The 27,510-nt window shown below is 44.0% G+C and overlaps 1 protein-coding gene across 1 annotated transcript in view; it reads right to left on the minus strand.

Moving 5' to 3' along the window:
* Window positions 1-27,510, minus strand: part of ELMO1 (engulfment and cell motility 1) — a gene marked incomplete at its 5' end in the record, with an annotated part of 160,588 nt that overhangs the window by 26,285 nt on the left and 106,793 nt on the right. The window contains one exon of the mRNA XM_010014528.1: window positions 1,862-2,025. Within this exon, the coding sequence (XP_010012830.1) occupies window positions 1,862-2,025 (164 nt within the window). The remainder of the gene's footprint in view (window positions 1-1,861; window positions 2,026-27,510) is intronic.

The raw sequence follows: 27,510 nt of genomic DNA on the forward strand, positions 1-27,510 counted from the left end.
GATTCTGTACTTCCATCAATTGTGCCATCTATGCAATTTGAGAAAGTTCAGTACAGGGAATCAAATCAAAGGGGAAAATGAAAGAACCATTTCTTTTCACAGTCAAGAATAAGTGATCATGGGTGCAATCAAAATGCAAATGCATAGAGTTAGATCTCTGCAAATGCAGTCGTGATTGCTTAAACACCTTATCGATTTACTTAGCCTTTATAGCCTTTAGGCTTACCCTTTTGTCCTGCATCTGAAATGAGTCTCTGGTAACACTTCACTTGCTTTTAACTATTTGTGTTGGCTGTTTCACTCACTCCATGCTGGGGAAGGAGACTGCACTGTGGCAGCAACCAGCCAGAGTGATGCTGGAAATAAAGAGCTTGCAGAGGGCAAGTTTCACGAGGCTAGCTGATGGTGCAAGGGACTCGTATTTGAGCTGTATGATACTTAAACAGTAGACTCATAGGGAAAGCAGGGAAGATGAGAAGCTTTGGTGACAAGCTTAGCAGTACTGAGCAGCTCTGAACCACTAAACGTTGTAGGGGATTTGCAGGGGATTTCTGAGCAGTGTAACGATGCAGAACTGACTGGGAGCCATTTGTAGCTGTTTGATGGGTGCATTACAATGAACGACATCAGTTTTAATTGGGCATTAGGTCCTATCTTCTAACGCACTGAAAACATAAAAGAAGGACTTCCCTTTGATCCACATTGGTATGATCAAAATTTAAGTGTATAACTCTACTTAGATTATGCTTCTGTTGTTGTCCTGCTGCCCCTGGAGGAATGTGTCCCCAGAGCTTGTACTTGGGTATCTGTGTCCTTCAGAAACAAATCATAGAAACAAATTATAGAACAATTTGGGTTGGAAAGGACCTTAAGATCGTCTAGTTCCAACCACTGCCATAGGCAGAGATGCCTCACACTGTACCAACAACAATGGTGAATGTTCAAATCAGCATTCTACTTCTGAATCCTGAAATGTTCTGGTCCAAACCCTTCTCTGCACTTTTGCCTAGAAAAGGAGATTTGGAAAATCATGAGCCATTCCACTTGAAGCACGGTCAGGATTTCACAACATTTGAGTGGATGGTTCTGAAGTCCTCATCGCTTCTCTGCTGATCTCAAAAGGTTCCTGCTATTCTCTGCACATCATTTGTGTACCACGGAGTCTGCAGTTGTCCTGTGTCACCAGTTCAGTCACAAGCTCAGACCTGGTCCCAGAGCAAAGTACAGCCTCCATTTTTCATACAACAGAACAAAGGACATCCTGAGAAACAGGAAGGAGCTGTGGTGGTGGTATCAGCATTTGATACTTCGCAGCAAACCACAAGGGCACGAGAATCTCAGTGGCTAGCTGCCAGAACGCTATCATTTACAAGTAAGTAACTGCTTGTCAATGACACCAATGATAACACCATAAACACAGTCATACACAGCACCACTCTTTTGTGAGCCCGTGTGTATCAGCTCCTCTTCTTCTGGGCTTCTCCCTGTCTCACTCAGAGAAGTGGCATTTGGAATTTTTAAAGCCCTTGGACAGAAGAGGTGGTTTTGGGGTATTTTAAGCCACTACCAACACCAAACCCAGGCTCACAACCATGCACCGCCAGGAAACGTTTCATACAAATAAGCCACGTGAGACCCTGCAGGGATTTGCTGACTCTGGTTTAACTGAACTCAAAGAAGAAGTTATGATTCCCAGCAGAAGACAAGATAACCCACTTCAAGCGGATGCTGCGCTACCGCTATTGAGCACAGCTCCCTGGACAGCTTTTCCCTTGTGTTCCCCCACAAGAGCTCACAAGTGCCATTCACATTTGTTAATGCTTCCACACAAAAAGGAGGGAGGAAAGAAGACAATACTTACAGAATGGGACGAGACTGGAAATCTTCCTGGTTCATTCTTTCAGACTGGCGTATTTTCAGTATTTCTGTGTAACTCAGGTTCTGAAGCTTGCTCTTGAACTGGTCCAGAGAGCTAGGCTTGGTAGTGAGTGCTCTCATTATCTGTTCTTTCACGACCTGCATTACCTGTGGTTGACAAGGAAAAGAAATCCTGTGTTAACACTTGCTGTGTTTTTGTTTCAAAACTTATTCTGGGTGCCAGGAAGGTTTCTGGGTATAGAAGATGATCAGTACTATGTGGTCTCAAGACAATTTTTCAGTAGCATAACCAGAAAATAAGCCGACTTGTGACAGGGCATCACAGCTTACCACAAAAACTCATCTGCCCTATAACAAGACAATTATGCTCTTTGGGGATAGTATCATTTATTGCTTGGCTGTCTCCCTGAACAGCTACATTACAACTGCTGGTTACAGGATTGTGAGTCCCACTCTGCCTGTGGTTTGTGTGCCCATGGTGGCAGCAGCAGCGTGACTCTTCTGCACCCGATGCTGAGATGCTGCTCTCATCAAGAGCAGAAAATAGGTGTGGAGTCCTAAGGAGCCAACTGAGCACACATGGACATCCTGACTTCTGCCAGCTCAGTGCACACACGCCACAGGGGCTGGTCTAACTGCCCACAAGAGAGACTGCAGAGAGTTTGTCAGGTCTTACAGCCCTCCTGGTGGGTCTCAGAGCTGCTCTCCAGACCAGAAGCACAAAGCTGCTAACTGTGGTCCACTGCTTCCCCTATTCCTTATGCCCAGAGGTGATGGGCACACACTGAAACCCAGGAGGCTCCCCCTGAACATCAGGAAATACTTTTTCACTGTGAGGGTGGCCAACCACTGGCACAGGTTGCCCAGGGACGTTGTGGAGTCTCCATCCCTGGAGATATGCAAAACTCATCTGGACACAGCCCTGGGCAACCTGCTGTAGGTGACCCTATTAGAGCTGGACCAAATGACCTCCAGTGGTCCCTTCCAACCTCCACCACTCTGGTTCTGTGAAAGCCTTACACTGCAGACACATTATGGCCATATACAGTGAAAGACAGAGAACTTGCTAAAAGAGACCGTTAGTTGGGTAGAGGGAGAGAGAGACATCAATTTGCCAAGGATATTATAGGATTGCTTTTGAAGCAATGCCATAAACAATTCAAACCAGAAAATGGGAATGATGAGTGTCTCGGCAACAGCCATCTATCTGCATATTAATTATTTTATCAGGAGAAAATTGCTGAGACACAGTTAACTATAGGGAATTGCTTGGCTTTAGCTCAGAGGAATGCGTATCACAGATTACTGTTTGTCTCTCTGCAATCCCAGACTCATCTCCTTGGTGCTGGTGCAAATCACACACTTTGAAATATTTATACGATACTGTGCTTAAGTTGGCTGAAAAAACAATTTATCAGTCTCAGCAAGGCACATCCCACCCAAATCCCAACAGCTAAAACCCAGTAGGAAACGGTAACACCCCCCTACTATCAAAGCGGGTGTGATGGAAATTAACAGCTACACAGAGGGCAAAAGCTTTTTCTGAACTGCTAATTTTCCCTTATTCTTTCATTTTCACCAAGTATCTTAAAACAGAAGCTCAGCCCCTCAGAGGTTCCCTAATCGCTCTGAGAAGTTCTCTCTTCACATGAATATTTCATTGCTTCATATGTGTAGCCTCAGTCTGCAAACTCACTGCCTATGTCTTCTATTTTTGCTTCCTGAGAGGTAACGTCTTGCTCAGATGCACTCTAAGCATGTAGTTTAGCTGTGTCCAGCAGGTGAAACTAAGCAATTGAAGAACTGAAGATACTCTCCCTCCTTACTACAGGGACTACATCCACCCTGACTTCAAGAGAAGCAAGATGCTTTTCTCAAAGGAGTTGGCTCAGGTGGGCAGCGAATGTCTCTGCCACACTTGTATCCCCCGGATCACAGAATCATGGAATCGCAGCCTGGTTTGGGTTGAAGGGACCTTAAAGCTCCTCCAGCCCCAACCCCTGCCCCGGGCAGGGACACCTTCCACTAGAGCAGGTTGCTCCAAACCCCTGTGTCCAACCTGCCCTTGAACACTGCCAGGGATGGGGCAGCCACAGCTTCTCTGGGCACCCTGTGCCAGCACCTCAGCACCCTCCCAGGGAAGAGCTTCTGCCTCAGAGCTCATCTCAATCTCCCCTCTGGCAGGTTCAAGCCATTCCCCTTGTCCTGTCCCTACAGGCCCTTGTCCAAAGCCCCTCTCCAGGTTTCCTGGAGCCCCTTTAGGCACTGGAGCTGCTCTAAGGTGTCCCCTTCAGGAGCCTTCTCTTCTCCAGCTGCCCCAGCCCAGCTCTCTCAGCCTGGCTCCAGAGCAGAGATGGGTGAGGCAGTCTACCTACACTAACTTGGCAGGGGCCCTTCTTTAGACGTATCCTTGCAGTTAAGATCCTGCTCTTGGTGTATTTTGCAAACCTGGCCCAGCAAAGCTGAGCTCTGCTCCATCCACTCCTACACACCTAAAAGGTACATTGCTACGTATTTGAGGAAGTCTTCTAATACTTAGTTTGATGGTAAAAAGCAACGTTAAATTCTGCACTCTACACCTGCATGCTCTTAATTTCATTTACAGAATTGCTTAGGTTTAGATGGTGGCCATGTACAGCTAAATCCCTCTCAAGAGCTGCTTAGCTGGTGTGCCAGGGGGAATCAGCTACTTCCCCACCTGAAACCAACTTCTGACTGCCATCTGACTGCTCAGAGGGATTAACACCTCCTTGACTGCATTCAGAGAGCACTCTCCAGTCCAACTGTGCTGTCACACAATGGAAACAACAAACCAGAAGGCCAAACACCTAACACTTGAACATTAATGGACAGTGCCCAACAAGGCATACTCCTACTGATTGCACTGGGCCTTGGTTTGGTACCTAGACGGGCTTAGGAAACGTAGTGAGGGAAACTTCCTTGAAGAAATAGTGGGAAAAAATGAAGCAGACAATCCCAGTGACAAGCTGGATGTTTAAAAATACCTTCTGTCTTCCTCTCTCTGCCTCCTTAGCAATGACTACTTATTGCTGCTAATTAATTCTGATTTATATTTTATATGTTTATGTATTATTAATTAGGACTAATTATTATTAACTATTGGGAATGGAGAAGAGGGGAGAGACTGGAAACTCACCTTGCCCGCTGAAAACATATTTAGCTCTTGGTACCTCCTAACACTTCTGCCTGGGCTCAACTTCTCACCTTCATAGAGAATGTGACATTGGGCCTGCTGAGAAGTTGTGCCACATGTATTTTGGTACATGTGGCTTTATAGCCAGAGTACAGTCATCACTTCTGCAGTATCATGTGAAAGAACCATACAAAACCAGATAGGTTAATTCAGATACGTAAGCCCCATCACCGCTCATGCCATCAAATTGCCTGGCCATTAGAAAGCAACAAATTACTGCAATTGCAAACAGACAGACATAGTATTACTGCCAAACTAACCATGCTACACTCCTATAGTAACTACCACTACAGGATCACCTTGATTTTTTCAGCACTAAACCAGATTTGCAAGCAAATAGAGTCCTGCAATTGCTTATGCATGTATGCAGTTCGGGTTCCATGCGTTCATCCAAACATCTGTACAGAGCTGGTTTTCTTGCTGTTTACATACAGATTTAGTTTCTCCAATTCAGGCAATCACCCTGGGGAAACTGTCTCTATGAGCAGGTTTTCCCATGAAATAAACGAACAAATACTGTATTTTAAGGAGTTGCATGCATGTGGATCTTCTTTGCAGTCTGATCTCTGAACCAGCCATAGGAAGCAGCGCTCATTCTGGGCTAAGCAATGCAAAGGAGGCTCAGGTTCAGTAGACTTTGGGTGCTGTCATTTCTGCTTAGATGCAAAATCCTGTATAAACACTTGTCTTCCTTCTCTGGTACTCACTGTTGTGGTTAACACTCAAACAGTGCAGATTCCTCTACCTTGCTGTGATCTGGAAGGTTATTCACAGGCTATCATCAAAGACCTCCTTGGTTTAGAGACTCCCCTTGCGCCCGAGAGAGAAGGCAGAAAGAGCATGCCCCAGGCCCAGCACATAAGGGGGTGATCACATCACTTGCCCTATAATGTTTATAGCCAACACTATTTAACTAGCTGGCCAAAATGTCAAAGCTGCTGATTGCACTGAGTCTCCTGAGCTTGTAGGAATCACTGCCAAGAAGTTCTAATCTATTTAATTTCCAAAGTTGAGTTGCCAGCCTGTGATTACAGCCGTCTGAGAGACAGCATCAACCCTTCCTCCCCGTGTGTCTGACCTTACAATGAAATTAAAGGTATTCTCTACTCAGTGTAATTGTACATAAACGCTGTAGACAGTTGTTTTAATTACATTATGCTTTGCTACTCTTACTGAGAAATGAGCGTTTCTGAGGGCACATTTGCTTTAAATTATGCCCTTTTCATCTGACGACCTCTTGTACGGTGAGAGAATCCCAAGTTCTGCATTACGACTAAGACAGTTAAATACACAGAAGGAGACAGATAGTAGAAGAAAAAAGATACTACTTCTTTTTCATTTAATCACATAGGACTTTATTCCCTGTATTCTGCATCCATCTAATGTGTCTTGTATTTCTACGGTCAGCGTCACCATCAGATTAAATTATGTACTTTGTTAAGCTGTTTTAGTCTAGCTTTGTGTTTAGCTCATTTGACCTCATCTGTCCCCTCTTTCATCCTCGTTCTCTGTCTTGCCATGACAACTTTTCCCTATGCAAATAAAGTCTCTTCCTTTCAGGATGGAGCAGAGGACTAGACACCTGGGCTCTACAACAAGGGGACAAAATGAAGAAAGAGAAGTTGTCAATGTCAGAAAGGAGTTTACTGGAGTCCAGCTTCACAGCAACCTTCCCACTGACTGCATCCTAGCAGCTTGTTTGCAACGATGGGAAGCACAAACCTCTCTCCTCACCCCACACCAAAGCAGCGTTTGTCTTTGGCACTGACTGGAGAAGTCTGAGCCTTCCGCTCATCAGACAAACTCTTTCTACAAACTTCCAGCACCAACCTTCTCAGAAACCTCCCCCAGAACAGCCTGAGAGGCTGGATGTTCACAACCACCCATCTGTGGAGCACCAGGCAGGAGATGAACCCTTCAACACGTAATGCCCCTCTCACAGCAGCAAGAACACATCCAGAGACCACTGCAGAAGCCACTAAGCTGTACCTCTAGTGTCCTGGGACACACATTACACTGGGTGCTCCATGGTGACTACCTCAGGGTGTTGTGTGTGTCTGTATGTTACGCTGATTGCCGTTAATCTTGACAGTCCACCTCTCTCCTGCACAGACGAGACTTAGGTATAAAACCTGAGCCCACATTACAATGACGTGCTTAGTCCAATGCTTTCTTAATTTGGCACGATTCCCCCACCTCATTGCACCATATGATAAAAGAGCAGCCACTAGACTACACTATATCCAGAGACCCACTCTACAACCAGACTTGAAGCATCTGAGATCACGAGAAGTTTGAAGGCTTCATTCCCTAGATTTTCCACGAGACCATTCAAAAACCAAAGAGAAAACTGGAGGAAAGACATCTCCTTGCAAATTGGTTGCCAAGAATTCACACCTGGTTTCCTTCCTATCTAAACGTTCCCGAAAAGAAGCAGCTTGGTTTATACAGGGTAAAAAAAGTGAAGGAAAACGAAGGAGAAATCATTTGGTGATTGAGATGCAGCTTGATCATTTCATTCACAAAGGGATTTCCTTCAGTTAAATCCACAGAGCAGGCAAAAATAAGGTTGTAGAATGAAATGGCCAAATCATTCTTAATGAACAGCATGTACTGACAAAGGAGGCCATAAAGAAAATCTAATTCTGAAGGGAAAGGAAATTACTTCAGTTCACAAGCAACCTGTCAAGTCCTTTAATGAAAACTTTACATGGTTAGTGTGCGCACCAGGTAACTCAAGACAATGTTTTAGACTGTTCCAAAGGATAAATTGTCTTAACTAGATCAATGATTATATTTTCAGAGTACTCACAAGAGCCATCCTGAGAGACCTCAATGTCCTTGGCAGATAATACAACGCTGTGCTTCCACCCCCCACCTTCACATATTGCAGTCTATGAATTCACTGCACTAGTCTCTCAGCCACAGCCTGTACCACGCTTCCACTCCACATGAATTCAGAGTATTAATGCAAACATGCTATCCTACACAAGCAAATGGAAACTCAGTGCTACCATGACCTAACCATTGACAAGAGATTCCAAAATCCCAGACCATTTCTTCTGTCACAGTCTGTGTACTCTGGAATTCCCCCCCAAAAAAACCCAAAAACCAAACAAAAAAAAAAAATCAACCCCAAAAAACCAAACCACAAACCAACAAACAAACAAACAAAAACCCCCCAAATCCCGGTTTTCAATCCTCTGAACCATTCCAGAGCACACGGACAGTTACTGTAGTCAGTGCTAAAGAGGCAGCTCTAAGCCATCTGGATGCACATAGCCACAGGAATAATTAAGTTGATTCATTTTCAGGCAGCAGGATGAGAAAGCAGCTGTCAGAGGATTTAGCAGTTATAAGCTCTGATATATTTTATGTATTAATTTTCTGCAGAATTTAAAACCCATATCGAAAAAAAGTCTGTGTTGCTGAGGCTTTGTCTGTCTTTATTTATTCCTTTTCTTTCTCTTTCTCTCCTCAAAAAACCCTCTTGCTTGTGATTACATTTTTTATGATATGATATATGATATTAATTATATTAATATACATTATTATCTTAATATGAACCAAGGTATCTTTCAGTCTGAAGAGAAGGTACTTGAACCACTGCAATGGTTTTAATTGAGCTGTGTTTCCACATGGTATTGGTACCAATATCACTATCCAGTTCAGCAGTGACTATCACGCTGCAGCAATACCTAGCCTGAACAAATGAGCACACCCAGCAGATGCGATGATGGAGCTGAGATGTGGCAGCAGTTCCACACAAGGTGTTTAAAACGTCTATAGCAGATGCTATAGTAATAGATCTCTTCAATGTAAGACCTTGTTGAGAGCTCCAGGACCCATAAATTGCCTGCCCTCTGGTGAGGAAAAGAGGGAAGGGACCTGAAGGAGCCTGACCCTTCACTGCATCCTGAGGTGCAGAAGGTCAAGTGATGAAGAAAGAAATAGCTGAAGATGAAGTGAAACACATAGTTGTTTTACATGTCAGAGAAGTTCTTGATTTTTTCAGCTTTTTATGTTTCCTTGACTAATGGATCACAGATGTGGGAAACCAGATCAAAATCACACAGTTCCTGGGAACTGATGGGCTGAGACTTGTTAATCCAGGCCTATGAGAGATAGGATAGAGGATCCGTTATATTCCTGTAAGAAGGGAGGAGTAAGAGCCCTGGAGTCATGAGAATGAGACTGGTGAGCACCATTAAACATCTGAGAGGGAGGCTGAGAAAAAGCAAGGAAGGGGTCTGAGGAGTGACTATACCCAAGAGGCTGATGCAGGAAAGTTCAGTTCCCTGTGAAAGATTCCTGGCCCATCCTGCTATTGGATGCAAACTGTGTTCAGTGGAAATGGACCACTAACTGCTGCACTGTTACATGACAGCCCTGGGCTACTCCACCTCTGCAGGAAGGGCCTGTGGCCACAGCTTGACTTGGCCCTTTCCAAAGGAGCTCCCAGAATTCTATTAGTTGCACTGATTATTCTTCCCTTGGATACACAGACCCTGATGGAGAACCACTGGATACCAACGAGGGCTCCAGTCCTTTGTTAACATCACTCTTTGTTTTCTCCGTTAAAACCAGTTTCAGCGGCAGAGGCTTTGGCTGTGAGCAAAAAGCAGCTTGAAGGTGACTGAGAAAAAGATAAAGGGCTACCAGAAACTGAAGGGTAACACGGCTAAAGGGATGGGCAAGAAGATGATTTGACAATGAATGTTTACAGACAGGAGCAGACAGAAGAAAAAGAAAGGCACCTAGCAGGAAAAGTGACCAGCGCAGGAACAGAGGTTCCAGTGGGGAGTATCAGCACGTGGAGAAAGGCATCTGGTTGATGGCTAGCACTAAAATAGATGAAGGGGTGGAAAAGTTAGAAGGGGAAGAAAAAAAAAGGCTCTGATAGATGTTGTATTTTAACAGAAAATGAAAGCTGAAGGATAAGAAGAAATGAGATTTTGTTAGGAGGTCAGTTTAAAAGAAATAGGAAAAGAAAGGGTAAAGTATGGAGGAAATGAGATTATAAATTATGGCTTGGGAAGCAGCTGGCTGAACGAAAACCTTCCTTAAGGACTGGCCTGAGGAAGTGGAGGGTAAAATTGACAGTAATAGAAAGGAAAGTGAACAGCAAGCCTTCACAAATCTGAGATTTGGATTTAGAGTCCTAGAATCATACAATAGTTTGGGTTGGAACGGACCTTAAGATCATCTAGTTCCAACCCCCAAAATCATCATCAAAATACACGTAAACACCGTCTATAACGTCTTCAACCATTTTGGTAAAATACAGTGTGAACACAGTCTGCTGGCTTCTTGCAGGGTTAAAACCAGATGCTCCCCTCAAATCCAAGGGTTCCGTTCAAAACAATTCTGATCCAGATACACAAGTCAAATACCACTGGTTTGGTTGTATTGGGCTGAACCAGGAATGACTGAGGGATAGAAACCTCTTCCCCACATTTATGTTTGCAGAATACTGTTTGCATCAGAGATGAGGAATACATTCCTTTCCTGTTTGTGCTTTATGCCTCGAGGTAAGCAAAGCAAGCAATAAGTGCTGAGTGACGAAGCGTTTCTGCCCCAGTAAAATGATGTGCAAAGTTAATATGACAGTTTTTGTAAACTTCCTTGTTTGTTAATTGAAGTCTCAGGTCAGCCAATATTACATGATATCCCCCAATGTCTGACAACCTCCTTTGGCAAAAGAAAACATGCAGAAAAGCATTTGTGGGTGGCATTTAATCCAGGGCTTTTCACAGACAAAATGTACCGATCTTCTCAAACAAAATGTTAAGTGAGGGGAGGGGGAGAAATGAGGAGATATTTGTGTCCTTAGTCATATACCAATGTAATAATTAACATGTCAAATAACACACTTGTGAAGTCTCAAAGAAAATAGTATGAGAGTTACCCATGATTAGGATCACACATTTGGGCGCTGCTTCCCTTAAAATACACAATTACATGAAATGGCATACACTAAATGAAAATTCACTGTAACATATTGGCAAACAGCTGGTTCTACAGAAGGAAAGCAAGGACAAAATTCCAGCAGGCAGTTTTTCCCATAGGAAAGTGTAAAAATCAAAGCACTCAAGTCCTGAGTATTAATGATGAATTAAAAAAAGACTCTTTGAACGGGCAGAAAACCAGGAAAAGTGAGGGAGCAGAGTCAGCAGAGTCTCCAGTCAACTCCAGGGACTCTCCAGCTCCACCTCTAAGTGCAAGGGGAGCCCATGCACCAGGTTCATGTCTTTTTAATGCCAAGAGAAATGAAGGTCCCTACTCAGCCAGCTGAACCACAAACACACCAGCTAGCACAGAAGCACCAGGCAATGTGGTAACAGCCTCTCCACCTCTGCTCTTCATGCCTCTCCTCTTCGCTAGCCTTCTTCTGCCAAACAAAACAGACCTTGGAAGTCCATCTACTACATCTACAATCACGGAACAGTTTGGTTTGGAAGGGACCTTCAAAGCTCATCTAGTGCAACCCCCCTACAATAAGCAGGGACATCTTCAACTAGATCAGGTTGCCCAGGACCACATCCAGCCTGGCCTTGAATGACTCCAGAGATGGGGCATCCACCGCCTCTCTGGGCGACCTGGGCCAGAGTTCTACCACTCTCCACTTGTTTTGAGAAGCATATTCTGCAGCTCTATCACCTGCTTCTTTCCTTAATTCCAACAGGCATATGAATAAAAGAGATGTACGACCCCTGAGACTGGATGTAGGGAATGCTGTGGAATGTTGGTGAGCTGCCCAGGGCTGTGGGCTGAGAGTAAGGTATTGCTCTGGTTGGACACAGTGGAGGTTGTAGGCAAAAATGGAGAGTAAAAGTGGATTCAGGGAGTTTCATAAACCACTGTTGCTATTCTCAATGACAGCTGGTTTTACTTCGATAAAGAACTTCACCTGGTGAAACAGACTTTCATCCTAAGTAATTGGTTTGATATTTACTTTTTCCCTGATATGAACAGAAGTTGAAATAATGAAAGCTTCTATGGAATAAATTATTTAGGAATGAACCGATTTCAACATTCTTACAGTACCCCAAAAACGTGTTTCTGTTCAGAACCTGAGAAACCAACTATTTCAGTTTTTCCCATGCACAGTTTTCACAGAGAAGGAGATTTTCTATGAAAAATGTTCATTGATTAAACTCTGTAGATGCAAGAGCCCTGTAATTTTGCCCAGCTTTGCTAAGACTTCTGTGCTTCCCCAGCCACTCCAAAAGCTGGGGCAGCACTCCAACATTAAAACTCTTTGGTTGGCTGCTGAAAACATCACCTCGCATTTTTTCTGTTACATGAACAAAGGAAAAGAAAAGGATAAGTAGAACTTATAAGCTTCAGCTTTTGTTTTTCTGGACGTTAGCTAAATGGCATTTATCACTTCAGTGCTATCTTTGTACTGACATTACATTGTATTAAAAAAAGCAAAGTTTCTACCTAACAAGAATGACCAGAAAGACTGAAAATGTGGGTCTGGATTCAGTCCTTTGGACATCAGTCCTTTGAATTAGAGAACTAGGTCGCACTTAGGCTTTCCTGATGATCACATGAACCAAATGTTCAGTACGCTGCTGTGGGACTGTTTCATTCAATCCCATTATTTGCATGCCCTTCTTTCAGTTAAGGTAAATGATAGGCCTGAACACCTAGGACCCGTGCAGAAAGGCAGTGTGCAGGTGTGCTATGCCTCTGAATGAACCTATGGGTTATTATGCATCATAATTTATAAAGAACAAGCTGTAATAATTTTTAGGTAAACCTTGTTTTCACATTCATGTCACTGAAGAAAGCAGTGAGCTGAAAAACATGCCTACAGAACACCAACTTTTCAGCACATCTCGTATTAATAAGCGGTTCAAGTGATACTTGCATTGATATCAGAGAGCCCAGGCAGTGCCTCAAGAATAAAAATAGCTGCATAAATCTACTGAATGATCCACAGAAATACACGAAACAAAGAAAAGATTAAATCCATTATGACTTGTTAGATGCTAGCTATGAAAACTATCCTGTAAACCCAGAGCTCACAAATTACTGACTTGACAGATTGTAGTAAGTGCTGTCAGGACCATTAAAACCCAAGATCTGCCTGGAACTGCCAACCACACACAAAATGTCTATGTCCAAGAAAAAGATGTTTTATTGCCATTTACAAAAGGTTCTGAAATGACTGAGTCAATCCTTTGCAACATCCTCCATTTGTGCAGTCTAATCCAATGAGATCTCTGCCTCAGGTAGTTACAGCATCACTGTGCTGGGCATGTAAATAAGTACAAAACGTATTATTTTTCCCCTTGAGTTGTTGCACGTAACCAAGGATATAAAGAATTCAACTAGACTATTCTTCGAAGAGGAAAAAGCAGAGATGACATGCTTTGCCATACCTCGTGCTAAAAACTGCAGTGGAATGGTTTATGGCTTCAGAGACCTGTATTTTTCATCACTGCAAAGGAGCAATCTTTCCTCCTCCAAATCAAAGGGAAGCTTTTTTGGGATCTATCCATAGTACAGGAAAACAAACTCCCCAGGATAGAAAGCAGTGATTTACCTGACACCTGATACTAACATCAACAATTCAAACACATTCGACAGCCTCACTTTGATTACAAACCTGATCTGGTAGCCAGGGAAATTAGGAATGGAACAAACTACTTAAATTAGGTTACCCAATCCTTTGAAACAGGATACACTCCCACGAGCACAGGGCAAGCCACCTACAGCTACATGAAACCTTAACTAAAGACACATAGGTGACCATCAGATGTGTGTAGCCTTGTTCCATTGCTCCATCCCCTTCACTACACATATAGGAAGTACCTGAAAAATCATATGTTTTTCCCCTCCAGTGAATACTATGTCAATACCATATTCTCAGTTTTGGTTCTTTCCCCTTTTCCTTTTACTCATATTAAATCAGAGCCAAAGGACATTTTTCACAGAAGGATTAAGGTTTCAGTATTTGGCTTCAAGTTTACTTCTCGCTATTGATTAGAAACTATCAGTGACATACACAGAAACACACACATCTCTAGAAACACATTGATCCTGCCTAGAAGGGTAAATAATGTCTTTAAATAGTGCTATTTCCAGCAACCAACTAGTGAGTTATGGATAGAGAAAGGCTCACAATCTTCCAGTAATGAAAGACCCTGTTTCTAAGAACTTGACTGCTATCACTGCACTTCTTTCCCCACTGTCATAAATCAGTGCACTTTTTCCATATTGTCATTAATCTACATGCCTAATCAGCCAGCAGACTCTTCCTTTCCTGCAACTCTGTAACGACATACTTTGTGTTGTGGAGCAGGAGATATATTTAGAACGAAATGCAAGCGATTTGTTTTCCTTTGAAAGGTCAGAGTCGAATTCGGTGCACTCCAGACTGCAACAGTCAACACAAGAACCAGACTCATTCTGAAATTCCCTGTTTGCCTTTGATGTAATTACACAAAGGATTTGCTTTGGATTACACAAAGGATTTGCTCAGGTCCACGAAGAAGCCAAACGGGAGATGTCATGGCAGAGTGAACACGACATGGTCCAGGGGCACAGACATAGTGCGTCCAGAAACCTGTTTCACATGTTGCTAACAAGTGTAGAACTGAGGCTAAAGCTATAAGGATGCTATTCCTCCTTTTGAATCTTCTGTGCTGTGTAAGGAGGGTGCATGAAGAGCGTGTGAGGCAATGAAAGCAAAAGTTTCTGTAAAAATCTACTATTTCATCTTATTGGAAGTCAGACAGAAAGGTGAAGAAGTTCCTGTTAGGGGAAGATTGATGGGAATGATGCAACCTGTGTTTCTGTGTGTGAAGTGTCTGCACATTCAGTGTGGCAGAGCTAAGAGGAATCCACTGGGTAGAGACAAGGCACAGGAGGTGGGAGAGGACTGGTATCATTTGGGCTGTAAACTAAAAGGAAGGGAATAAAGTTTAAGGGAGCAAAAACTGATGATGGCCTAACTTGTGTAAAAGGCATCTGGAATAAAATTCTGCCTGATTTTTAGGGTGAAGGGTGTAAACCTGCATGAACCTGGCACCGAGACAGAGCAGGTACTTTCTGCAAAATAAAATACACTAAATATTTAAACACCAGACTGGCAGAAACCCCCATACTCCCTCTTGCATCAAGAATGCAGCAAGTCCAAGGACTGTTGAGAACAGGCAGCCGTCTCTGGCAGTTTCTCTAAGTAGACTACCCTTATCCACTACCCTCGAAGCAGACCACCCTTTCCACTGAAAAACTGAGATTTCCCAGTGTTTTCTGAGCACTCCCAAGTCTGCCCAGCAGAAGGCAGATGCCTGCACTGTCACTGACCCACATCACCACAGCCAGTTCAGCAAGAGCCATTTTCTCACACAAAACCACTTGTTTTTATCTTCTTCTGCCTAACTCCTGCTGCAAACTAGGGCTTCCCTTATTTTTCCTTGCTTTTCTTCCCTTTTTAATTTCCACAATTCCTTTTTTTTTTCCTTTCTGGAGCTAAGATGCGCTCGCAGAAGCATCCTAAATGAACCCAAACATCACAGCATAAGCCACACACGGAAACATGTAGCTTTCCATTGCAGAGTATAGACAGGCTGGGGGAAGCCTCATAAGGATGCTATTATAGTAGGAGAAGAGAAAAATAGCAGCTCCCCATGGCAGCTGTGAACTGGGCGAAGTGCCCAGGGGCCCGGTGGCAAGGGGCTGCGAGTGCCGGTTTCAGTGGAGGAGGGAGCCAGGAGAGATGGCACGAGGAGGAGAAATACCTCCTGCTATTTCACCTACCCTTGGCACTCACATCTGCAGGGGGCTCGGTCCAAATTTGCTCATACCTTCTGCCTCCTCGGTCCCGTCGCCTCCGGGGGAGGATCGTGACTCAGAACGCATCGTGCTGTGCCTTGTTTGGTGGGTTCCAGAGATTTACAGGAGCACAAAATGCTCAGGTTGAGCTTTAAATACATAAACAAAGAACCCAGCAAAGCAACGTGAGCCCAAAGCTGACTGACCTGTGGCTTTTGACACCCTTAGCTCTGCACAAAGGCTCTGCAGCTTCTCTTGCACACCGTTAATCTTTTGCCAAACGAAACACGACATTAGCAGAGCTGGTGCTGGAACCCACAGCCATTACCTACCGAGCAGACAGAAGTGATGGTTGCTGGAGAGACAGCTGATGGAGAGCAGGGGTCAGCCAATTACCATGATCTTTTGTACAGGTAAAAATAACGACCTGCTTTCCTGATCCAGTCCGGATCAACATCGCTGTATCCGAGTCCTGCATCAACATTCAAGTGGGGCACATATCTGCTACACATTAGAATGTTACTGAATTAAAGTGAAATTGCCCTTGTCCAAAGCCCCTCTCCAGGTTTCCTGGAGCCCCTTTAGGCACCGGAGCTGCTCTAAGGTGTCCCCTTCAGGAGCCTTCTCTTCTCCAGCTGCCCCAGCCCAGCTCTCTCAGCCTGGCTCCAGAGCAGAGCTGCTCCAGCCCTCGCAGCAGCTCCGGGGCCTCCTCTGGCCTCGCTCCAGCAGCTCCACGTCCCTCCTGTTCACACACTTCCTCTATCAGCAAAAAAGATCCCAGTTTACACCCATTTCAAACTGCTTTCCACTGCCACAGGGTGCCTACTAAAATGAGATAACAAGAAGAGATCTCCGGTGTTACTGTAATGAAGCTCGGTGAGGCTGGGAATCAATTCAGGTTCCTCAAAATTTAAGCTCTTCCTGCCCTGCTTGTGTCCTGGTTTCGGCTGGTTTTCAACAAAGTAGGATAAAACTTGAGGAGAGAGAAGCAGATCAAAAGACTGAAAAGAAGTATTTATGTCTAGACAGAAACACCTGAGAAGTCCCACTGAACACCGGACTCTACTTAAGAAACTCATAACTGCTCTGTTCAAGTGTCAATATATTCCAAGAGAGAGCAAAACCCCATCAATCAGCAGGGACTATTGCATGCAAGCCTTTCTATGTGCACGTACAGGTCTAGCACACAAGAGGCTTCAATCCGGACTGTTAACACAGGAACGTATCTACCACAGGTAGGTACATTCTTCCATTTATTTCCAAGATTCTTTTCATTAACACAAGCTCTCGTTCACAAAAATCACCCAGTAAAGTCTATTTTGAGATACTTCTGTTAACATGGGCTGGGTTTTAGGGCACTTTATCTAAAGTAGTTGGATATCTCACTGAAAAAAATAGATAAAACATTATCATCAACCTCCTCTTCAAAGCACTTTAAAAGAAGCCTTATTTATTCTCGGGTTTTTGGAAGACTGCAGCCCACATATATTTGTCATTTTAAGCTTTTTGGTCAATTTGTCATTTTAATCCTTTATTTATTTTTTTTTCCCTGCTTGTGCCTCCAGATTTACTTTGTAAAATAAAGGAAGCCACAACAGGGGATCATCAGTAAAAGAAGGCATCAGGAATATTTCCTCATCTGAAGACTAGAGCTACTTAGGGAATCAGTAACAAATTAGCAATAGAGCATCACATATAGCATGGCTAGGAGAAAACCCCTAATAATCCAAATAATCAGTTTCTAATGGGTTTTACACACCAGTCAGCAGAGAGCTGCCAATGGCAAACAACGCTCTCATGTGTATCCTATTACTAATTATAGCGAGTAGTGAAAAGAGGTGGAACTGAGCAGAAAAATCTGCTTATGGGTAAGGGACTTATGGTGGTAATGCATGTCCCCACAGTGGTGGAGGATACCCACCACACATATCCCTGATACACAAACCCGTGTGTGAAGTTACAATGCCCTCGGGTGTCAGTTCAGACTAGATGAGCATGGGATGACCACCAAAGGGCAGGAAAGTGCATGTGCTTCCTGGGACTGAGGCCACTGATCATGCAAAGTTCCCACCTCACTAAGAAGCTCCTTGTGCTTTCAGCTTCCCTCTGTGTTTAGGCATCACTTGCCACCCCAAACTGGAACCTGGGTGCCGAGGAGGGAGCACAGAGCAATAACCAAATGCAGCGAAGCAAGAGGGGGAAGGAAGAAAATATCTCAAGAGACAGCTTAAAAAGCAGCCCTCGGATCCAGCAAGCGGAGCAGCCTGCGCATGGAAGCAGCACCAGCAGCAGAAGCTCTGGCAAGGAGACTGGTGTGGGAGTTGTGCTCAGCTCGCTGAAGGGCTGTGGGCAGGAGGGAGGAACCTTGTGTCGCTCGGGGAAGGGAAGGTGATGAGAGGGAACAGGAGCCCTATTGTGATGTGCCTATGGTGGGGAATATAGAGGATGTAAATTAACATACATTTTCCCTCCACATTCTTCGTGTCTGATTTAAGCAGCCTGCCGAGGGTATTGCTGGGTCAGACTCAGGCTCTGAGTACATAAAACAAGCACAGTTCTATTGCTGAAGAATATTATTGTGACATGGTGCCTCTTCAGGAAGCGAGTCTGTGAGAGTTGGGGTGCTGCAGCTGTGGCATCCCCATGTGGATGATGCTGCCAGCCCCTCGATCGTTTACATCCGAATGGGGCAGACAGCAGCAGAACACTCCATACACGTCTTCCCAGCACTGTGAGGGTCTGAATGTGCCAGCATTTCTGAGGGGGCACCTGACAACCAGTCCTCCTTAGTCAGAGAAGGTCAACCTCCTCCTGCCACAACTCTGAAACAGCTTCTACTCACTGCTTCTCTGGCAGTCCCAATCTCCCATTCCAAGGATGTGAGATGTAACAGGGAGCACCTCCAGCACCTCTGTCAACCTCACTCCTCCCAGGCTACTTCTTTTATTGCAACTGTCCAATAAATACTCTGTCCCCTCAATAAAAGGGGCCTACACAAAAGCTGGAGAGGGACTTCTTACAAGGGCATGTAGTGATGGAACAAGGGGGAATGGTTTCAAACTGAAAGAGGAAAGATTTAGATTAGATGTTAAGGAAGAAGCTCTTTCCTGTGAGGGTGCTGAGGCGCTGGCACAGGGTGCCCAGAGAAGCTGTGGCTGCCCCATCCCTGGCAGTGTTCAAGGCCAGGTTGGACACAGGGGCTTGGAGCAACCTGCTCTAGTGGAAGGTGTCCCTGCCCGGGGCAGGGGTTGGAGCTGGAGGAGCTTTAAGGTCCCTTTCAACACAAACCCTTCTATGATAACGCCTTCCCCTAGATGGGAAAAGAGAGAGGAAGTACTTTCTGCTGTTCACAAGGATGCTAAAGGTTGGAGGGGTAAAAGGGATGGATGTCAGCTGGAGCAAAGGGGTCACTGCATGCTCCCCATTGCAACAGGGAGTCTGGCTTGAAGGAACGGAAAAACACTGGTGCACAAGTAGGTGTTGCAAAGATGTCTAATTTTTAACTCCTAAACCACCAGGAAGCCCACTTTTGAGTTCAAAACCCAACACTCGGTGCACACATTGGTTGTACAGAACAACTGTGGCTGTAGCACTAATATCTCTGACGCACACATGGATGCCCTGCTGGGGACCCCCTGTCCGAAAAGGAGGTTCTCTGTGGTATACAGAGGAGTGCAGTATTGCTCATCCTACCAAATAAGCTCAGCAGAGTGTCCTGCAAATTTACCCTCTTCATTTTACCTCCCCTTGGTGGAGTAGAACAAGTTTCAGGCTCCACTGGATGGAAAATGCTAGACAGGACAGACAGCTTTCCATTTCAAAGAGGTGATAAACATGCATATCTAAAGACATCTCTTTCAGGCTTACTAAATTCACTCACTGGAAGGAGCAGATGTTAAATCTCCAGCTTCCATCTTATCAAAAGCAAGAAGAGGAAAAGCTTTTCCACTCCTGAGATGCTCAAAGATTTGCCCAGCTGAGACCACTTCTTACTTTAGACTTCTGAGTACAATGCAAATGTGCCTCAGTAGAGCCGAGAGGGAAATCTGTTCAGTGCAAGGACATTTCTCTCCATATTTGCAGCTGTGCCCTATGGGTTTGCCCAGAGAAGCTGTGGCTGCCCCATCCCTGGCAGTGTTCAAGGCCAGGTTGGACACAGGGGCTTGGAGCAACCTGCTCTAGTGGAAGGTGTCCCTGCCCGTGGCAGGGGTTGGAACTGGAGGAGCTTTAAGGTCACTTCCAACCCAAACCAGGCTGTGATTATGGGATCTGCCTGCTGACCTATACCTGCACCACTGCCATGGGGCCCATTCAGCCACTCTGTATCATGAGAACGAAAGTCAATATAGACAGTTTTATACCTTGCAGGACACAGTAGCCATTTCACATGACTCCTGTTCCGTATGCTTAGGAAGTTCAAAACCCACCACATTGAAGAGGAGCTTCCATCCTCATCTGTGCTGGAGCTTCCCCAACTGCTGGGGCAACCTGCACTCTGCTGCGCTGGGACCGAGACCCTTACAGTTGCACAAGGGTGAGCTGAAAAGGTCACTAATGGGCATAATTACAGTTTAAAAGTGATTAAAAATACAGCTAAACCTCAATTAGGCAAAGAGGTGGAACACCGACAACCTCACCTACATACACTACTGGGACATCTGTGCTGGTTACCCAGTTCCTACCGCACTCATGCGCAGACACCATGCGCTGTTTTTAAGGGCAAGATTCTTCTCTCTTTGCCCCTTCAGCTCCCATTTACACGAAGTGCCATCAGCAGGGAAATTGTCTCCCCATTCACATGTGGGGCAGAGCCTAATCCCTTTCAGCACCACTCAGCTCTGCACAAGAGCAGTCCTCACATCAGTCCCATGCGTTGCTCCATTTGACCTTCTCCCTCGTAATTACCAAGACTCCATCAACAACAGTCATACATCACTATTTGTGGCTGACATTCACCCCACCTGAGCCCATCAATTGCAAATCCCTATTCTTAGCGAAGCTGGTGGCACGACTTTGGGCACTGAAGGAAGTTTGAGGAACTCAGAAGGACCGTGCCAGCCAGCCACCCTGCTCATTGCAGGAGACGAATCACCTCCTGATTAATTCTGTCCCAAGAAACTGCCAGGCAGCAGCAACATTTGTTTAATCAGAGCCTCTGGAAAATGAAACACTTTTGGTGCCTGTGATAGATATCACCTTCCTCCCCCTCTCTTGCTCTGTTCCCCAACCACAGTGCCAGAGCTGCTCTCCTCCCCTGCAGCACAGTGAAGAATGGAATGCAGATGAACAATTCAGAGCCGATAAATCAATCTTGTTTTACTTATTCCTGCTTCCTCCTCAGCTTTCCTCCCACTACTGTCCCCTGCCACACAAACACACGTACGTAGAAGTACTGCCTTAGCTAGGTCAGCATGATTTCTTTCTCTTGTTGTCCCATAGCACATAACAAATTAACCTCATCAATATCAAGACTCCCACCATGCCTTCTGCACTCTCGCTGCTACTACATCATCTGGGTTCATACTGGCCTTCTGTGAGCTGAACTCCCACAAGGATGCAAGGGACAGTTATGAATTTTATAGTATACTCTTGACCCTTTCTAAATAGATTTTTCTTTCTCAAATGTGATGTTCAGATAAGACTAATCAAAGAAGACCTACTCAGGGAGAAGCTAATTAAAAAGGTTGTTCCCCATACTGTTTGGCAAGAGATCCAGGGAGCTTGACAACTGACTAATTTGGTTGCAGAATACTCCCTGCAAAGTGCTGCCACACAAAATGATCACACTGGTTGGTTATGAATTCTGCTTGACTTCTAGTTGAAAGCCAAGTAATTATTTGCTGTTAAAAAAGAAACAATCTTGTACTCTAAGAAAAGTATTAGCAAAGAGAAGTACCTGTCTCAATCCTCCCAGTAACAGAAAGAACCTGGGGCTGGGCAGTGAGGATCACAGCGCACACAGAGCTCAGAAAGGAAAGGGGTTTGCTGCTATTTTACTCTTTGGAGTGAGGAAGATGGCATTGATCAGGATTCACAACTTGCTAAACAGCTGTTCACAGCCGATGATGGGAACAGAGATGCTTGTTTCTGTCAATACAGAACCCATCCTGTGGGCTTTTACAGTGTTCATCTGCCAGTTTGCTGTGCCTCTGCCTTCACTTACGTACTAAATGAAAACGAGGCATTTTTCAGACGTGTCCAGAGCACTCTAATCCAAAAAGGATTTTACAGCCATTTTTACTGTGAGAAAGCTGTTAAGAGTTGCTCAGGAAAGGAAAGGAATTCACGGATCAGTTCTTTCTGTACAGCCTCAGATGTGTCAGAGCAGTGAAATAAATGATGCTATTTCAGGCACATCGTGTGGTATTATTTTTGGTAGTTCCCAGCAGTTTGGCAAAACAGGAAATGCAAACCACCACCATGAAAGATTCTGTTATACTGCTTATAACCAGTAGCACTCATGGATTTTTCCCCAGTGATGAGGGTATTTATCATCTCAGGTGCCTGGTAGACACGCTTATCATACTGCTGTCACCAGAGGTATCTGCAATAGCCAAACAGTTCCGTTCAAATAGGAGCTGGTCTGGAACTCAGTAACGTGGCTTTGTAAATGTGACAGGGAGCTCAGAAGTCACATCATAAAGGTCATATTAACAGACATACCAGGGGGCACTTCGCTTTGGTTGATTCCCTTGCTTTCATGCTCGGAAACCTCTCCCCGAGTGCAGCAGACTTGCTGCTGAGCCAGAAACTCCAAAATCTGATGCTCACTAGCAAATATACACATTATATAGACACCAGAATTGTGCAGCTTCTCACCCATCATCACAGAAACAGGAGTAAAAAATGAAGGAAAACCACATTACTAACTAAGTACCCACAGCACAGATATTCACTGGGTAAGATGGTGAATAAAAGCATATTTTAAAGCACTGCCCTAATTGCTAACATTTTCTGCTGCAACTGCTGTAATACATCTGGCAAAATAAGGGTAAACAAGCTTAGCTCCACTGAGTACAATTAATAGCAGTAATTTATTCCAACCAAATTTTGGCTCATCCAGCTTATATGTGGATGAGCTCAAAGTTACACATGATCCACTTTGTAAAGGCTTTGTTGCATTATAAGCAACCACGCTGCAGGAAAACTCCAGGGAATAGGCCTCAGAACTAGGTTTTATCTTTATGCTTTTAACAGGAATAAAAAGATATAGCTTGTCATAAGAGTTCTTCTTTGCTTGTCCTCATCTGAACTGAGATTGTTCCTGGCAGTTGAATGATGTGAGCATCTCCTCTTGCAGCTACTATTATTGTCCAGCTATGGCCAATATTGCAGTGGCCAAAGGATAATTGTCCATCTCTGTTAGAGAACAGTGTCCAAATTTTACTCTCTAGCTTGAGAAAAAGAGTGCAATTTCAAATAAACTTTTTACTTATTTTTCTTTTTTAATGTATTATGACAGCTTCAATAAGCTCATTTCACTTGCTTCAGTCTTAGTAATTTGACATGAAGGTTCTGACCCTTTCAGTTCAGATGGGACCATGAGATCAATAGGTCCGAACCTGTCCCCAGCAAAGGTCACTATAATCTGCACTGGTCTCAGCATGATCTCTAAACCATCTCAGATTAGCATCTGGCTAGGACTGGTGGACATTGGGAGGTAGGGAATCCATCTCCCAGGGTGACTAATTTATCAGCCTTTTATTTCCATTCACTTGACTTTAGAAATAAGCCTTAGCAACCTATAATGGGCCTTCAGCAACTGTATTCAACAGAAGCAAATTGGCAAAAATGCATAAAAATTGGAGAAATTATAACAAAATAGAACAAGCTTCACATTCTCTGTAAGGGACTGGGGAAGAGATCTAACGCTCCTAAGCAAAATTCCCTCTTTCTCTGTTTAAAATCCATCTCTCATCCATTTATATCTGCACAGGGACTCATCTATCCTCCACTAGACAAGGTCAAGACAACACCTATTGTACTTTAGAGCTGGCTCCACGTCCCAAGTCATATACGAGGCAAGTTCTGAAGCATTCCCTTCTCCCTAGTCGTAACTGCCACCAAGAAGAACAGAGTTCATCTTCTATGAGAAAAGGAGCATCATTTTGTGGCTACATATCTGCAACAGGCCTTATTTATAATACCACTTTCCCTGCCATATGTGCAATAGTATAACTAACCTGGAATCATCTTAAAAGTGATTATTGGGCAGAGTTGCTTCTTTTTTACGACAACTAATGCCAGGCTGTACTGTTGGATACTGAAACTCATTGATTTCTAGTCTGAATGTAGGAAATACACCCAGATAAAGCTATTTGCTTACAGGACACATTATAGAAATGATCATCAGGAAGGAACTGATGCATACCTAGACACATATGCACATATAATATATGGGGCCCAATTTAGATGCTTTTAAGTCTTAGCCATAGGTGGGAGTGCATTCATGCTGAAAGCGTGGTATTACTGTGGGAACATATTGAAGATACAGATGCTGCCTTAGGCAGCCTTTCTTCCCACACAGATTCTTCTTTGCCAACACTTGTATCCATCTGCATGGATGGAAGGTGCCGAGATAGAGTAATGCAGGCTCACACATGCTTCTTATGTCTGCTCTAAGCCTGCCCTGCAACACTAGTCTTTGCCACAAAGTGGTAAGGTATGTCTTCTCAGGCTAGGTAGTTTTGGAGTTGGGGTTTTGGAGGACTGTAAAATGGAGTTCAAAATCCAAAACTGAGCTTGCTGCAAATTTTCTCTACCCGTCTGCAAATGCACTAAGTGGTGGTGTGAGCCAAGTCAAAGATGTTAATAACATGACTGGCAGAGGACATCTCAAACTGCATGTGGAAGAATGTAGGTCCTGAGCTTGACAGCATAATGATGTGCTTGAACTTTGGTGCTCTGTTTAGACAGAGCCTGAACAAATGCCAACTTCCTTCCCAAGACAACAAAACATTGCCATAAACAAAAAAAATGGCCAATTCCCAGCTATGATTTGTCAAATGCTTAAAATGCCCAGAAAAATAAAAGGTGCATGTATGTGTATTTGTGTTCTCTAATGTAGGGGTGAACTCCAATCTGCCACAGTGGAAGATGCTGTCCCTGCACCCATGTATTGTATCTAACAGCACAAAGTTACTCCACAAACTTCCTAGGAAGATGGGTGCACAATCTCTCTTCCCACCCCCCAACTCTGCAATCCCATTTCTGCCATCTAGACCGAACACATGAGAATGAGAGAACCCTCCCAGGCATCATCTTGTTATTTAAGCATAACATACATATGGTATGTTGCCACATGGCCTGATCACCATGTGAGAAAGATACTTCCACACTGCAAAGACTTGTAGTTTAGGTCAGACAAACAATTAAGTGGAACACTGTGAAAATGGAGCCCACCAAATGTTCAACCACTCAGAAGACTGAATTCTGTGGAATCCTGCTAGACTAGTTCATAAGCATCATTACAAATATTAAAGAGAACAGGTTTCAGTTTATGAAAATATGGAAACTACAGAATACCAGCTATCAAAAATGCACGTATTTGGGCAAACGGGAGAGGAGAGCCCCTGAATCACTGTTCTTGCCCACACTCACTGTGATCCTCTCTTGCCACCCACCAGTCACTAGAGCTCAGCGTTGCCTCGTATGACTCCCCTCTCAAGGCCAACACTAGCCTTTCAAAAGGCCAGCTTCCCAAATTGCTATGAAGGATAAAAATACGTTATGGAGGGAAGATGAGATACGAAGAAATCTTCCTTATTTATCTTTTTGCTTACTAAGAATTCTTGCTACCAGGCTTGTACTGCTTTCAGCTTCACTAGGGAAGATCCCTACTGTCACACTCCAGAAACCAACTAAGCATCACTATGTCTCTTGCTAGTCCTGGAAATATTTTGTGGATCGAGCTTACAATTGACATGGATTGCATACGATGGCTTTCTATTGCGCTCCCAGTTCTAGGATCCTTGGGAATTGTTTGACTCCTCTTCAGAGAGCATGAACAGAAAGCGCGTGCTGGTGCTGTAACTGACAGCAATGTCTTTTTCTTAGCGACTAGGGTACAAGTGGCTTGAAAACTTACATCCTTCTTCACAGATAATCAATCTCTTACCCAAAATCCTTTACATAGCCTGATAGCCAACCTAGTACCACCCCCCCCATCTCTTCTGGCATATGAAGCAGATTAGCAAACACTACTTATTTGCCCACTGGCAGAGTTCTGCCCCGCAGCTCTGTGGTCTCTAAGCCACCCTTCCTGGCTCTGTGCGTTCCCCATGACTGCATAGGCTGCACTCAAACATACAAACACATTTGTAAGCTGCTAACTTACAAAACCAGGTCAACAGAACTTTGGAGGAACTAAAGCTTTGTCCCTAAAAGCATCATCATCACAATTCTCCCTATTACGACATGAATTATAACCAAGATCAACCTGCTGGGAAATGGAGTATTTTTCACATCCAGGCTACTTGAGATGCTGATCTACCTCACAGGGCACTGAACACAGACTTAATACATCATGCTGGAGGGCAGCCTTCACATTGGTAAAGGACCTTCTGCTTTCTTTTTCTTCTCCCAGTGAGTTCTGCCAATACCTGAAGTAAGAGTAGAGGACAATGCTCCTCCTGGATCCAACTGGCCTGAAGAGCTGTTACTGAACAGAGGGAACACATAACCTGGAGGGAACAAGCACCTCAAATCCTTAATGAACAAAAGGGCAAATTTTACAGTCACATTCACCCAGACATTCTGGTTTTAGTGAGACTATCCAGATAATTAAAGGAGTTTATTGGAATGGATTGGTGCCCAAATGCGTTTGGCACATAAGCAGTCTGCAAGGAGAATTGGGAGGATAAAAATGAAAACAGGAGAAAGCAACATTTCAGCTAAATAATAGAAAAATCATGTTAGGCTGTGGAATCACCTTCCAACACAAATGGAAGAAATAGCCTAGGCTGTTTAAGTTATCTGCACAAATCACATGGTATGTTCCAAGCTCACTGAGGACCCAAGAAGTCTTTTGTCATCCACAGTGCACATGATTCTATCCTGATTACAGATGTAAAACATATTAAGCTTAAGTAAAAATGTAATTCATTATATTCCACTTTGGGTGCATGGCTTATTTAATGGAATGTCTCCTAGGAAAGCAATTTAGTGGTGCAGCCAATAACACTGTCTGCTGTTTAACTGGGACAGAATTAGCATAAATTCAACTTAATAGGGGCACATTTAGTTAAGACCAAGTAATTATGCTACATCATAGCAAAATTCTACAGTCCTGAAGTTTATAGCCACTAAATGAGACCATAAGAAAAATGCATATATGAAATACCTGACCAAGAGAACGGGTGGTTTAAAGGACAGTGCTGCATTTTTCATTGCTATCATATTCTGTTGCTGTTTGAGGTCTTTCAAAATCTTCTTTCTAATGGCCTCTTCATTAGTTGGTATGGGTGCTTCTCAGAACTTTCCAAGTACTTTCAAGTACTGTTTCACTACCATATGGAAACCCATACCTTGTTATCCATTTGGACTGGAAAAGAGGTAGTGGATGGCTATTGAATTCTGGCAATCTCCCAGAAACATTTAGATTCTGATACAACTGCTTCTGGTAATCC

This window comes from Nestor notabilis, unplaced genomic scaffold (genome assembly GCF_000696875.1).
Source record: "Nestor notabilis isolate BGI_N333 unplaced genomic scaffold, ASM69687v1 scaffold140, whole genome shotgun sequence".
NCBI classification, from domain to species: Eukaryota; Metazoa; Chordata; class Aves; order Psittaciformes; family Psittacidae; genus Nestor; species Nestor notabilis.